We start from the raw sequence: 14,812 nt of genomic DNA, 5'->3' as shown, positions 1-14,812 counted from the left end.
TTTCACCAATCAGTGTTTCTACTTCATGAGATCTGTCGTACTTCCTGCAGCTCAAAACACCAACATATGGTGCCACAAGTAAATACAAAGGAACAGAAACTGAGAAACCAAGCAAATGTACTTCAATAATTTGTCTAGTGTTTCAATTTTCCACTCTTTATAGCAGAATCACGAGCATAAAAAACCACCATCTATTTCAAATTCACATAAACTAAGAACGATAACCATCAATTTAGACATCCATCGGTAAGAGGCGACATTCATCAAAGATCAAAGAATGAATAAATACAACAGTGAGGAATAAAGCTTCCAGATCTTCACAGAAAACCACAACCCTTGGCATCCTCTTCATGAGTTCTGCTAGCTATATCCATTCGGTTGTTTCTGCTTTACATGACTGTTGATAAACAACAGACACTCAAACACCTACAAGACCACCAACTCAACAGCCAGAAGAAGATTCTCAAGTCGAACTCAGCAAAGTAGAGAATTCTTCACGGTAGAGAGCACATAACAAAACATACTTATTTTCAACAATAATGATGCTCTCCTAAGAAGTTCATCAACTTGTTGTTGTACGCGCGCCTCCTGAAAAAGCAAAGCAAAGATCAAAATAAAGGAGCACAGCCAGGAGGGTTAAACACAAAACTAAGTTGCCATTCTACACTGGTACATCAATGCGTTAATCACTCAGCTCAATGAAAGAAAAGTCAAACTTGAAGCTACTGGTTGTTTTGCACCACCAACCCAAATAAAACACATCATAACTCACATTCATTAATTAATAATATAAATGTCATCAACCAATGCCATAGCATACAAGCGCTTGAAAACAGTTATTTTGACAGATATTGCAAATATATGGATCTTTCTTTTGCCGAAAAGAAAAACCTTTTTTCCTAAACAAATCTTAAGGACAAAAGTTCTAGCAAAGATACCAGAAGCCACCCAAGATCTCTGACACTCCTTTCAGATCAAGAAGATTGCACTAACTCTTTCAGTTCACCAATTTCAAAGTGAAATCAACATAGAGATTCCTTTTTGGCATTAATGGAATTAACAAAGTTTACAAGCTACATAAAAGGGGTACAAGAGGTTGCAAACTTTACCATTTAAATTCTTCTTGCCATCATAATTTTAGAATTTCAGTCAAAAGATAATTATGTATGGATACTAATCAAGCTGAGCAAGTTATTTTTTCTCATTTTGTAATGAGGTATGCCTTAAGTATTATTCACACGACATCAATTATATGCTCTATTTGAAGCAAAATATCAGACACCTAACAATTGTTTTTACCTACTCAATAACTCAAGGGACCGGAGAGAATCAATATATATTATTCCAAATCGTCTTAAATCCAACTTACACCAAAAAACTAAAAGATTTATACAGTTCTCCCAAGGATTTGCTGGTATAGTTTATCTTCAAAGCATCTTCGATTTTATTCTTTCCAAATGCACACCAGATTCTGCACCACAGAAATGTGATCCAGACTTTCTTGAATATTTTCCTTGTTTTCACTCCATATTAGCAGGTTAGTTTTTCTTTGCATACATATATTTTAGTTACAAACAAGTACAAGGGACTTAAGGACGACCCTGAACGCTTAGATAATATTGGATCTTCGGGAAATGGTAGCAGAATCTGCCTCATTCCAACTTAAATACCAATAATTTAATGTTCGGGTGTACTTGAACATCATAATTATCAATAAGAAAAAAATGTTTTACATGTAGTTGATCTTAGTTCAAATGTACTTATAAATTATTTTATAATGACTACTATATTATGCCAAGTTTTTATGAAATATTTGTCAGAACTAGACCGAATTAGATGCTTGGACACTTGTTACTCAGAACCTCTTCAGCCTTTTCTTTGCTGTTACTTATTCAGAAATCGAGGGAGTACTATTCAGCATGTCAATGTCTATTCTCTTTATTTATTTGGGAACCAAATCAAGTACCATTACCATAAAAATCCCCTATATATACAAATACAATATAACATGTTATATATACACACGCCAACATCTAATGTTATAATCAAAGTCCAGAAGATTAAGGCTCACTACTCTAAGAATTTCCAGGTTAAATTCAAGGGAAGAAAAGAGGGGAAGACTAACTACAGAGACAGAATAGCCTCATAATTCGAGACAAAAACAAGAACAACCTCCAAAATATCGTTTAAGTTTTCTGATTTACTAACAAAGTTTGGGTTTAGTCCCAACCTGCTGTAAGTGTAAGACAACGAAGATAGATTTTACAGTCAAGAGTGATTTGCTTAAAGGAGAGTAGAAGCAAAATTACAATGGCATTTCTACTGGACAAATAAGTAGTTCTGGATTACAATGATTGTGTTTCTCTTTCGAGTGGGAGGAGGGGGTTTGGCTAATATTGGAAAAATTAAAACGGCATTCCTAATGATGTGTTGTTACAATTGCTATTGCTTAATGCATTTGGTCATTGGTGATGGTGGAGTTGTCGAGGAAGATGGTGATAGCTTTGGTGTTGGTTGAATGGTTTCCGGGGAGATGTAAACTGGAGGGTATTTGTGGTTGACAAGGGGAAAACATGACTTACGTCCTCTATGCATCGCTCTGTTATGTGGATAGTAAATGGTGACCGAGGATGTAGGGAAGGAGGAAGAAGATGGTGTTATAAGAGAGGAAATGTTGGTATTTTTTTTTATCACGTCAACATAATATAACCTATTCACGTGCTCAAAAAAAGTGAACTATCTACCATGCCAGTTGAGGTACATTTTTTTATGTATTCACACTTTTCTTCCATATATATACACAACACTTTTTTAAATATACATGCATTCCCTCCATCCATTTTATATGACGATATTTGACCAAATAAGAGGTTCAAGAAGTTGATTTGACTTAAGAATTATATTAGTTAATAGAAGAACAACAATATACCTAGTGTAATCCCATGCCACAAGTGGGGTCTGGGGAGGCTAGGGGTACGCAAATCTTACCCTATCTTGGAAGGTAGAGTGGTTGTTTCCAATAGACCCTCGCCTCAAGAAAAAGCAGATCAAAGCAGTTTGGCAAAAGAAAAATGGAAGTGAAGAGGCCATAACAAAATACTAAAGATAGCATGAGGAAGAATATGGAGCAGTTAATAGTTACTGTTTAAAAATATATCAAAGTAGTGGTTCGACTAGATGAGTAACTAACTGTACACAAATGAAGATACCCTTTTGTGAAAGTAAAGAAACTAAGTCCTAGTCTTAAATGGATACTGCACTCATGTGACTAAAGGACAATGCTTAGTTAAGTTAAGTTGTAAAATAGTTAACATGGTACAATTTTCAGATAATATCAACTTTAAGAGAAAATGCAAATCTTCAGCTTAAAAAAAAGAAGAGAAAATGCACTTCAATTCACCTTTTCTCTTGCTTCGACCAGAAGTGTTGTCAGTAGGTGTGCTATTACCCACAACACATCCAGGAACCTCCTCCAGTCCAGAGGTTTGATTACCCAAGCATTGGAGAGTCTCAAATTCACAGTTGTTGAAGCCCTGTCCATTTAATACAGTGCCGTCTGAGTTTTTACCTTCTGCGCCTGGGTGGAGGCAATAAACCTGATCATCACATTGTAGGTTGCAAGAGTTCACCACATATGCACCAGGAAAGTTAGGATTAACTATGTGCTGATATGTATTGCCACTCTTCATGGGCTTCTGATATGGAAATGATCCAATTTCCCCTTCAATCCTTCCACGTATATCCACAAGCAAACACTTGAGCCTAGCAACCTCCGCTTCCAATACAGCCTGACCCTGCAGCCTCTTCAAGAGTTGCTGGTTTATAGCCCTCAATCTGACAACTTCATCCTCTAATGAAGCAGCCCGAGCCTTCTTTTTCTCACGATACTTGCGAACAGCTTCCTTATTACCCACCGGACGTTTCTTTCCTTTATTCTCTGCAGACTCTGCAGTATCATCACTGGGGTTCTTATCGTCATCTGTGGTAGGCACTATTTTGGTGTGAACATGGTAACAAGTGTGAGTATGAGAGTTATCAGGACCAGGCGGGTTACAAGTGTGGGCATGAGTACAGGCATGCGCATCCTTGAGAATCTCATTGAAAAAACTGTCCATTGAACTACTAAATTCACCAAAATTCGAACTTGACAACATTTCTTGGTTAGAAATGTCCAGCTCCCCGTCAGCCATAACAGAAACCTCAATAGTAACCAATATGTCAAACTCTGCAGTAAAACACTAGCAATTCAGAAACCCTCAAGATAAAAACCTAACTACGAGTCCAGTCAAAAACAGAGCAAGCCCTCAAGAAAGGAAATTCAAGGCATAAAGTTTTCAACTTGAACATAAAAGGTACGATATTTATAATTTCCGAGAAAACCCCAAATCTTGAAATTGAAATTCTGATATAAAATTTCAATCTGGGTCAAATTCAAACAACTTAGAAGAAACAACCCACCGAATCACAACAAAGCTAGGCGATGGATTCCGATTCATCGAAATCAATAACAAAACAGTGAAATTGAATTGAAAAAAGACGGGAAAAGAAAGCACTTACAGTGAAGCAGAGTCTGGGCGTGAAAAAGGAGAGAAAAATGGGGGTGTGAGGAAAAGTGAAGGAACCCTAGAAAAAGCTAAAAAGGGGTGTTAAGATGTCAAATAGTTTTAATGGCGGAAAAAGAATGGAGGAAAACAAATGGGCCACAGGTCAAGATTCCAACACATACACATGCGCGCACACCCACAACAAACGACTGCTGGCTGCTGCAAATTGAGTTCGTCTTTTCCCGTTTCTGCAAATCTCAATTTGTTATTTATACCTATTTGAGGGGCCGATCCTAATTATTTTTTTATACGGACTCAATTAGCGGTGCACAATCAACTACTTTCTGTTTCATCGGGTCATTTGTCACATTTGATTAATTTATATTCGGGAAAAGGGTCAAATATATTTTTAAATTATTTGAAAAGGTTTAAATATATCATCTGTTTAAAGTTTGGTTTACTCACGTCCTCGCCGTTTAATTTTTGGTTCAAATATGCCTTTATGGGCATTAGTTTCCATGTTGGACATATCCAACTCATTTTTTTATTTCTTTAAATGCCACATATAATTGTCATATCATTTTGACCTTACCACATGACATTTATATGAAAATGAAAGATATTTGGACTCATAAACACCTAATCCGACCCATAAATCAATCCACTTTTTAAAAAAATATCCAACTGATTTTCAACAATTCTTTTTTATTTTTATTTTTTCGATAAATTCTGAAAAGGAGTAATTGATTAATAAAAAAATAGGAAGAATATGAAAAAAAGATAAATTTGACGCAAAAAATTCACAAATAATTATAGTAACCTTAAATTCAATTTAAACTCTTTTATAATTTTTTTTATTTTTTCGATAAATCCCGAAAATGAGTAATTGATTGATAAAAAATATGAAAAAAATATAAATTAACGCCAAAAATTAAAAAGTAAATACATTAACCTTAAATTCAACAATTTCAACAATTTTTTTATTTTTAATTTTATCGGCAAATCCCAAAAATGAGTTCATTAACAAAAAATATGAAAAAATATAAAAATTACATAAAAAAATTCACAAAATAAAAAATAGGAAATATGAAATAAATATAAAATAAAAAGCAGTTGAAATTATTGAATGAAATGTTACTATATTTATTTGTGAATTTTGACGTAAATTTTTTATTTTGTTTTCATATTTTCCCCTTTTTATTAATAAATTACTCACTTTCGAATTTGCCGAAAAAAATAAAAAATTTAAAAAAAATTGTAGAATGAAATGTTACTATATTTATTTCTGAGCTTTTGGCGTTAATTTATATTTTTTTCATACTTTTCATATTTTTTTATTGATCAAATTATTCATTTTCGAGATTTAGCGAAAAAATAAAAAAAAATATATTAAAATGTTAGATTTAAGGTTACTATATTTATTTGTGAATTTTTTGCGTTAATTTTATACTTTTTCATATTTTTCCTATTTTTATTAATCAATTACTTATTTTCGGAATTTATCGGAAAAAAAATAAATAAAATTATTAAAAATGGGTCGGATAGTAAATTCAAAAAGAGTTGATTTATGGATCGGATTAGGTGTTTATGAGTCTGAATATCTTTTCATTTTCATATAAATGTCATGTGGTAAGGTCAAAATGACATGACAATTCTATGTGGCATTTAAAGAAATAAAAAAAATGAGTTGGATATGTCCAACATGGAAACTAACGCCCATAAGGGCATATTCGGACCAAAAGTTGGACGATAAGGGCATGAGTGAACCAAACTTTAAACGGAGGGTATATCTAAATTTTTTCGAATAGTTTAGGGGCATATTTGACCCTTTTCCCTTTGTATTCATATTTAGGGCCCGTTTGGATGGGCTTAATAAAAGCAGCTTTAAAAAAGTTCTTTTGAAAGTGCTGAAACTTATTTTTAAAATAAGCAGTTATGCGTTTGGATAAAAGTGCTGAAGATGCTATGCCGAATGTGAAAAGGGAGAAATTGATGAAAGAGATGTTAGGGTTATATGGGTAATTTGGATATTGTATAAAAATATTAAGGGCAAAAAGATAAAAACGTGGTCAACTTAAAACAGCTTATAAGCTAAAAAAGAAAAAGCACCCCTACCCCAACTTTTAACTTTTGGCTTAAAATAAGTTATTTTGAGTATTGCCAAACAGCTAAATAAGTCAAAAATCAGCTTTTAAGTCAGTTTGACCAACTTTTAAGCTGAACCAAACAGGCTCTTAGTAGGGGCTTAATTAAAAAATAATTTTTATTAAGAATTTTTTTGTCCTATGGTATAAAATTTGAGTTCTCTAATCAAAGAAAGAGTATTCACAACATTATAATTAATTAATTTCTTTTCGTACTTGGTACTTTCCTATTTTTTACTCTTTTTTTCTTTTTACTTTTTTTTTTCATATTTTTTAAAAAATAGTATTAATAAATAATGAAATATTATAAAATATAACAAATTTCTTTTTTTTTTAATGAATTTTGTCCATTTCAATATGCTTGAAAAGTATTTTAAGTGAAATAATTATTTTTGGGAACGTCTTCTTTTATGCACATTCCTTTTTTCTATTATTTGAAATTGTATAGCTACAAATTGGCCTTACTTTTTAATTTTTTGCTAAATTTCTTTAACAAACTTATCTTATATCTATATATAAGCTAACTTCAATAATATAATTATATAAAAATTATTGTCCATCAAAGTTTAGATTTTAATGTTTCTATTTTCTTGATTTTATAAATATAATATATGACAAGTGTTCCATCCCAATAAGTTATTTGTCAGCCTTGCTTAGATTTATACTAAAATTAAACAAATATTAATGTGCTAATTGAAAAACGTACCAGTTCTTTAATTGTTTTTTTTTGACAAAATGAAATGAGCTCCATTTAAATCTGTTTTTTGGGGTAATCAATTGACGACAAGAATATAATCAAATTATTGTGAATAGACGTTGACATTTAGGTAATATAGCCCATTCCCTAATTCCACTTGTTTTCTGGGCCCCATTATATAATTGTTGACTAGAAAGTAGAATCTTCAAAAATTAACTTTAGTATTAAATTTTCAATATAATGAAGTAAATTACTGAGTTAAAGATAATACTTAATAGCAATAGTAAGATTGAAATAGAGCAATATTGACTGCACAAAACTAGGTGAGACTGAAATTAAATGAAAATGCACATTAATCCATAAATTGGTAAAGAATATATATATCTAGCTACAATGTTTACAACTTAGTTTTAAAAAAAAAACACTTCTACTAGAAGCTAAATACACAACATTAAAATGATCATTAGCAGTAATTAATTTTTAATTATCGCTAAATGTGTATTTTTAGTACTAATAAGCAGTTTTATATATGTCCCTAAAACATTTAGCCACATTGATTCTAATAACACTTAACTAATACCGGCAAAGATTTCAACACTCTCTATTAATGTCAATATTTAATATCGCTAAAAATTTATTTCAAAGAAATAATATTGTCAACAAAATAATTAACTGTCTTTAATATAAATCCACGAGGAAACACCAAATTATAAGTAGAGGATGCATTAATAATTTTCCTTTACTGCAACAACTATTTTGTCATAAGGTCAAATTTATTTATAGAGTATTATGGTTGGATTCTAACTAGGGCAAGTTTCCCATACTTGTGTTGAATTACCTATTAGAGTTTTAAAATTATTATTTTTTCCATAAAATATTATATTTTAACTACTTATTACGTAGGTGAAAATGTGGCATAGATATCGAATAATTTTAAAATTAAGTATATAGTTTCTTCATACACGAAGTTAGATTTTTAGCAAAGGAAAATTTTCTAATATGAAAGAAAATAATATAGTATAGTAACTTTGGTTTCTTTACCTAAACATAAAGTTCACTTTTTTTAAGTGATTGGAAAGAAATTAAGTAGTATAGTAACTTTGGTTTCTTATCCTAAACAAAAAGTTCACTTTTTTTAATTAGTGAAAGAATAGAATCAACATTGGATTCTTTGAGAATTTAATATCAAATCTCCTAATACTAATTAATTAACCTCTGATACCTTGCGTAAAACTTGAATTTGATAATATATTATAATTTCAGATTGTAAAACTTGAATTTGATAATATAATTTCATATCACATGTCTAAACAAAACTTTAATTTAATCTCTTAATTTCATATCATGATTCCATGTCGTAATGGTCAAACGGACGTTAATACATTGATATTGCCATAAGATATTATATCATGATTCCATATCGTAATGGCCAAACGGACGTTAATACGTTGATATTGCCATAAGATAAAGAGCTACTTCTAGCATAATGTTGTAAATATTTGAGTTGGATTCTCACTTAGGGCAAGCTTTCAATGTTTTTGTTGGACTAACTTATTAGAGTTTGTAGGCTAGTTAGAATTGTTTCCACAAGAAATTTAATAGGAGTAAGTTTTACTTTTAAGTAACGTTATATGGATCAAAAAGCCATATAGAATTACTTAGATTTTAGGGGTCTTTTTCCCTATTTTTGAAACGATCGGGTATTTAATATTTACAACCCATCCAAAAGAAGCAATGAGGATATATATACAGTAAACAAAAGTCCTCCATACCAAGGAATAGGATAGAATTAAGAGAAATTACACTACGTTATATGGATCATAAAGCTATATAGAATTGTAATAATGATTCTTTTAATTGTTACTTAAAATTTTGTTCTATGTTATTGCTGTCTTCTAATAATTCAAAGTTACTTGTTATGTTGTAATAATGATTGTCTTTTAATTTTTTTTTATGTCATTATCATTTTTCTCTTCTTAATTAGTTTTTGTTTATTATCTACTTGTAGACACACAAATCTTATTGGATTTAATTCATACAAAATTGGCATTAAATCCATGTTTATTTGGGTTGAATAATTAATTTGGGCTTTATAAATAAATAAGTCAATTTTTACTTAAATTCAAGTCCAAGGTTCATTTAACCTTGAATCCCAAACTCATGCCACGTGTCATAGTGACTAGACATCTAAGACCAACAAGCTGACGCCACATGTCCAAATGAGGTGGTAGTCTCAGTCAAATGCAAGAACGAATCATAATGCGCCAGGTGTCAGAACGACATCCTTCGGCCAATCACAACCAACCTTGTCCACCCCTTACAACTATAAATAGGGGATGAACATGACATTCAAAAAAGGAAGACTTCAACAAGCATTCTGCAATTGGAGAAAGCTACAACATCAACGACATAGCTCTTCAAAGGAGTAATCAACGGAATTCTTCCCGGAGATCAACTTGGAAAGACGAAGCGCTTCCCGACGTTCTCGGAGATCAAATACGTCTCAAGGAGGTCTACATAAGCTACAACATCAACTACATAACTCTTCAAAGGATTGATCAACGGAGTTCTTTCCAGAGATCACTTGCAACGACGAAGCACTTTCCGACATTTCTGGAGATCAAATACATCTCAAGGAGGTCTACATCATCCTACATTCGAGAAATACGGTACTGAGGCCCTCGAATCACGGAAAAACTTATGAGAGAAGAATCAAGAGAACAACAGCATTGTACTCACACGATTTATTAATAAAATCACATTTTTCTTTTATTTATTTTGCTTGCAGTTAATTTTCAGCGACTACGAAAATTTGTTGCGAACATTACTAATCTTATTTTATCTTCTATTTACCTCTCTATAATCGCTCTACCTCATGACTATGTAACGACGAAAAACAATAAAATGTTATATTAAAACAATACAATACAACATAACATAATACAACACAACACACACTATAATATAATACAATACATTATGAAATGTCATGTAACTTGATTAACTTGCGAAAGTTTAAAAAATCTCCTCGAGCTTAAGTTAAACTATCTCAAAAAGCAAAAGAATAAAATACCAAACAACTTTATTACAAACACAATATTTTATCACACTCAAATTTCAAATCTGATCCACAGAATTGCAAAATCTCTGTGGGGTTGACAAACTTTTGTGCTATTATCACAAAGTTTTCTGGTACCTTCTTTCTACATCTAATCACCTCAACAATGGGTGCTTTTTTTTTTTTTAACTGTACAAATCACATTGTAAATTAATTAAAAGCTATTAATATTCAGAGCTTGATGATCTACTCCATCTTTTTCTCAAATATTCATCTACTGATGAAAGAGGACTACTTTGGTCTTGACTACTGCTGAAACATGTCGAATTATCATAATTAACATCAAGAAATGCAAGACTTAAATGAGACTCTGCACTTGAATCTGGATATACTTCATCATCATTATATTCTTCCGTATTGTTGTTTCTAGCAATTACTTCTTCATTCCCATCTTTCTCCCCCTTCAGCATCTTTAGGATCTACGTAAATCACAACATGCTTGAGTTATAAAACAATAATATATAGGATCCGACATAGGTGCAGATGTGTTTTTGGAAGGTCCAAGCAACATAGATGTATAGATGGCATAATGTATTCTTATCCTACATTCTATCTCATTTAAAAGTGCATAGCTTCTCCCATAACGTTTGATTTCCACAAATATCGTATATCTCATGCAGAGTTAAATACGAAAACCAAGAGTTATACTGAGATTATATTGAAAAGTAAATGCTGTTATAGTTACCTGGCTTATGTTAGGACGTAGTCGTGCTGCCTGTGTAAGACAGAGTCTTGCTGCAAGAATCATTCTTTGGACTTGATCATCTTCAATATTTACATTCAAGTTCTCATCCAGAATGGCATTGTAGTTCCTGCTTTCTAACTTAGGTTTTGCCTGGAAAGTAATAATTATTTTTTAAAAATTTCGGATGAAGCGACTAATGGAAGTAGTAATTCATGTCAAAGTAGAGATGATGCTTACCCACATGACCAAACTTTCTTGACCACTGGGAGTCTCAAAGCCAATAGCTTTTCTCCCTGATAATAGTTCCAGCAAAACCACTCCAAAGGAGTAGACATCAATCTTATCGCTAACTTTCCCATACATAAAATACTCTGGTGCTAGATAACCAAATGTTCCTACCACATCACTATGAGTCAAGAACGACGCCTTTGTGGGTCCCCATATCGCTAACCCAAAATCGGATAGCTGCAAACAAGAATTATCCAACAAGTTTAAGTTCTATCTACTCATAATATGAAATATATTTTTATATTATCAAATCAATCATAAGATAATCACGGATTTATCTAAAAGCACACCTGTGGTTCAAAATCATCATTCAGAAGAATGTTTGATGACTTGACATCTCTGTGAATAACGGGCCTTCGACATTCATTGTGTAGGTAATTTAAAGCTTCTGCGGTTCCAACCGCTATTCTGAATCTTCTTTCCCATGGCAATACTGATTTAGTTCTTCCTGCATTCCAAATTAACGAATTAACTCGTGGTTTTATGTATAGAATATATTCTTTGGTTTGCAGCTTACCATGTATATTTTCTTCTAAATTCCCTTTTGAATGAAAATCGTAAACAGATATCAGATCAGAATCCTGTATGCAAATTCCAAGTACATGAGCAATATTCTTGTGCTCCACTCTGGTCATAATGTCCATTTCCTGCCTGAAATTCTTCCTTGCTTCATCTGATGAATTCAAAACCTTCACCGCCACTGATTTTCCATCAGGAAGAACCGCTTTGTATACACTGTTTTCCCCACCTTTGCCGATCAACTTCTCTGCACAAATTTTCAATGTTAAAGAAGCAAGGCTGAAAAGAGAATATGTTGTAGACAAAAAGCTAGAGAAACCAACCCGAGGAGAAGTTAGAAGTCGATGATCTTATAACATCATAGCTAAACCATTTGCAGCCAAAATAATCTTTTATCAGCTGGCTACCAACTGATGCACTTTCCTTTTCGATAAAATCCATGAGGGAGTAACTATTTTCCATTCCAAAAGCATTTTGGCTCTCTTTCGGAGAAGAGTTTGATTTAGGACTATCTAACATAGATCTGTTTGGCAAGGTCATCACCCACTGCACTACCGACATCTTTCTTTTTACTTTAGCAGGTTCATTCAACGAACTCGTAGTTTGTAAAAGGGGCCAACCAGGAGTAGTAGTAGTAACAGCAGCACAATCTTCGGTAGGAAGAGAAATTGAACCTAGTGAAAGAGAACCTTTCTTGTGTTTTCCTGAAGTACTTGTATTTTCCTCTTTTATGTTCTGTGTACCATTTGTCCATCTCTCCAAAGTTCTAGTCACTTCACAACTGAACCTTCCAAATTCGGATATCTCCGATTCACCAAATTCAGACTCGCAATCCTTTGCAGTAGAAATTCTTTCTAGATAAAGACTTGGTTTTGGATCACTAAAAGAACCTGTCATCAAGAACAGAACAAATATTCAATTTTGTTATGACTATTATTTTTTTAGCTCAAATGTGCAAGCAATCTTGAAGTACCTTTGAGTTGGGAAGTAGAGGTTCTTCTAAACAAAACTTTCCCATTGTCAATTGCCATAACTTCAGTAGTGGTAGGCAGCTTCTTCGCACAATATTTAGCAATTGAGGTCCAGCCCCTATACAAGTCCGCTTTCAAAATAGAATTAGCAAGATATATATGAACCCAAAATCTGAATTAGTCGGGCTAGCATATAGCTTTTACTTACCCAAGAGTACTATGCTTGCAATTTCCTACTATTACAGCTAATGCATCATGGTTCTTTGCTTCCCTCACCAAAACTCTTCTAGTAGAACTTCCTTCTGTCACCAAAGAAATAAGATCAACCTGAAATTTCACAAACAAAGACAACCCACGTCAATCAAAATCGGCCCTTTTTCTTTATTTTCCTAAAAGACAACAAACAATTTAAAGAAACTTGAATTGTATCTGTCACTAGGAAGGAAAAAAAAAAGAACCTGCTTTTTATTACACAAGCCATCGTAATCATAAAGATAAGTGTCCAACGATGATTTAACGTTTGCAATTGATTCTGAACAATGATTTAAAGTTACAATGTCAAGACAAAAACAACACAGTTAGTTTTTAAAAAACAGAGCAAAATTCAATTTAATTTTCGTACCGGCATTTCGACAAACATGTAGAGCAATTACTCTATCTCCAGGTTCTGCAACTTTTACAATAGCCCAATTCAACAACTCTCTAATATGTCCATCAAATCGGATTCCCACAATAACATTTCTCTGTTCTGATTCTAATATCTTTGCAAATATCATCTTCTCTTCCTAAAATTTAACAACCAAAAAGATTTCTTTTTTTTTTCTCCAATCATATGAATTTAATGATCCAAATCTTGAATTCTAAAGAATAAAAATGGAGATTTTCATAAACACCCACAATGACCAATAATCAATATTATATCAATCCATTGGAAAAAAGGGAATTACCTAAAGCCATTGGAAAAAAGAAAGAAAAGCCACCAAGATTATATACAAACTTGTTTGAACTAACAAACAAACAAATACATGCCAAAGGTAGGTGCTTTGCTGACAATAAAGCTTACTTCAGCAAATGGGCATTCTTGAAATTCAATAATTTTTTTAAAAATATTATATTTTAGAAAAAAAGAAAAAAAAACAGAGAATTTATTTTTGGAATTTGATACCTAAAATCCTAGGTAGTATAGTGAAGATGGAAGGAAGGGTAAGGAATAAAGAATTGCCGGGAAAGAGGGATAAAAACAGAGATAAACATTAAACAACGTATTTGAAAAAACAGAGGTTAAAATTAAGATTGTTTTTTTTTATATATATAATATTGTTGGGTTCTGTTCATAAAATCATGCAGGTAAGTCGCGGTGAAAATATTGAATTCTGCTAACCACCGACAAATAGGGCTAAGAAAACTCCAGCGGCCTTACTATATTGTTGGTTGAGTTAATAGCTTGCCGCAACGTTACGACAACGATCATATTTTCAAAACATACTGAAACTATTTCATTTGTGACGGAGATTTTAAATTTTAAATTTTTATTTTTAGATATTCGTTTTGAAATTTGAATAATTTAACAGGTAATTGGTCATGTTTCATTTTAAAATTTGAAAAAAAAATTATTTCCAAAATGAACAATAATTTTTGAAAATTGGAGTTTGATCTAGTGTTATTTTGGAGTTGAATTCTGGGGAAAAAAGGTAAAAATATTTCATGGTAACACATTAAATCTCATTTTGAGGTTAAGGTAATTTTGATAAATTTGTATGAATTGTCCTTAAAATGAATTATCTTTAAATTTTGCTCTTTAACAATTGAATTTATATGATATGATAATATATATTTGTGTGTAGCA

At 32.1% G+C, this 14,812-nt stretch overlaps 2 protein-coding genes across 3 annotated transcripts; both read right to left on the bottom strand.

Moving 5' to 3' along the window:
- Window positions 1–100: 100 nt before the first annotated feature.
- Window positions 101–4,912, bottom strand: LOC107003163 (basic leucine zipper 23). Its single transcript, XM_015201440.1, has 3 exons — window positions 4,558–4,912; window positions 3,401–4,225; window positions 101–588 (listed from the first exon to the last, which is right to left on the bottom strand). Exons 2-3 carry the CDS (start codon window positions 4,188–4,190, stop codon window positions 563–565), a joined length of 816 nt encoding a protein of 271 aa, XP_015056926.1. The 5' UTR covers window positions 4,191–4,225; window positions 4,558–4,912; the 3' UTR covers window positions 101–562.
- Window positions 4,913–10,430: 5,518 nt separating this feature from the next.
- On the bottom strand, window positions 10,431–14,196 carry LOC107007907 (pto-interacting protein 1-like). 2 transcript variants are annotated; one of them, XM_015206754.2, is made up of 10 exons: window positions 13,589–14,196; window positions 13,425–13,498; window positions 13,175–13,293; window positions 12,969–13,084; window positions 12,319–12,885; window positions 11,994–12,242; window positions 11,767–11,924; window positions 11,426–11,653; window positions 11,189–11,338; window positions 10,431–10,922 (listed from the first exon to the last, which is right to left on the bottom strand). In XM_015206754.2, exons 1-10 carry the CDS (start codon window positions 13,740–13,742, stop codon window positions 10,668–10,670), a joined length of 2,070 nt encoding a protein of 689 aa, XP_015062240.1. In that variant the 5' UTR covers window positions 13,743–14,196; the 3' UTR covers window positions 10,431–10,667. The 2 variants fall into 2 exon arrangements, with proteins under 2 accessions (XP_015062240.1, XP_027767615.1); XM_027911814.1 differs by lacking the exons at window positions 13,425–13,498; window positions 13,589–14,196 and having other exon boundaries at window positions 12,969–13,097; window positions 13,175–13,395.
- Window positions 14,197–14,812: the final 616 nt, after the last annotated feature.

Source organism: Solanum pennellii, chromosome 1, assembly GCF_001406875.1.
Source record: "Solanum pennellii chromosome 1, SPENNV200".
Taxonomy (NCBI): Eukaryota; Viridiplantae; Streptophyta; class Magnoliopsida; order Solanales; family Solanaceae; genus Solanum; species Solanum pennellii.
This window is presented reverse-complemented; position numbering and strand designations above follow the sequence as displayed.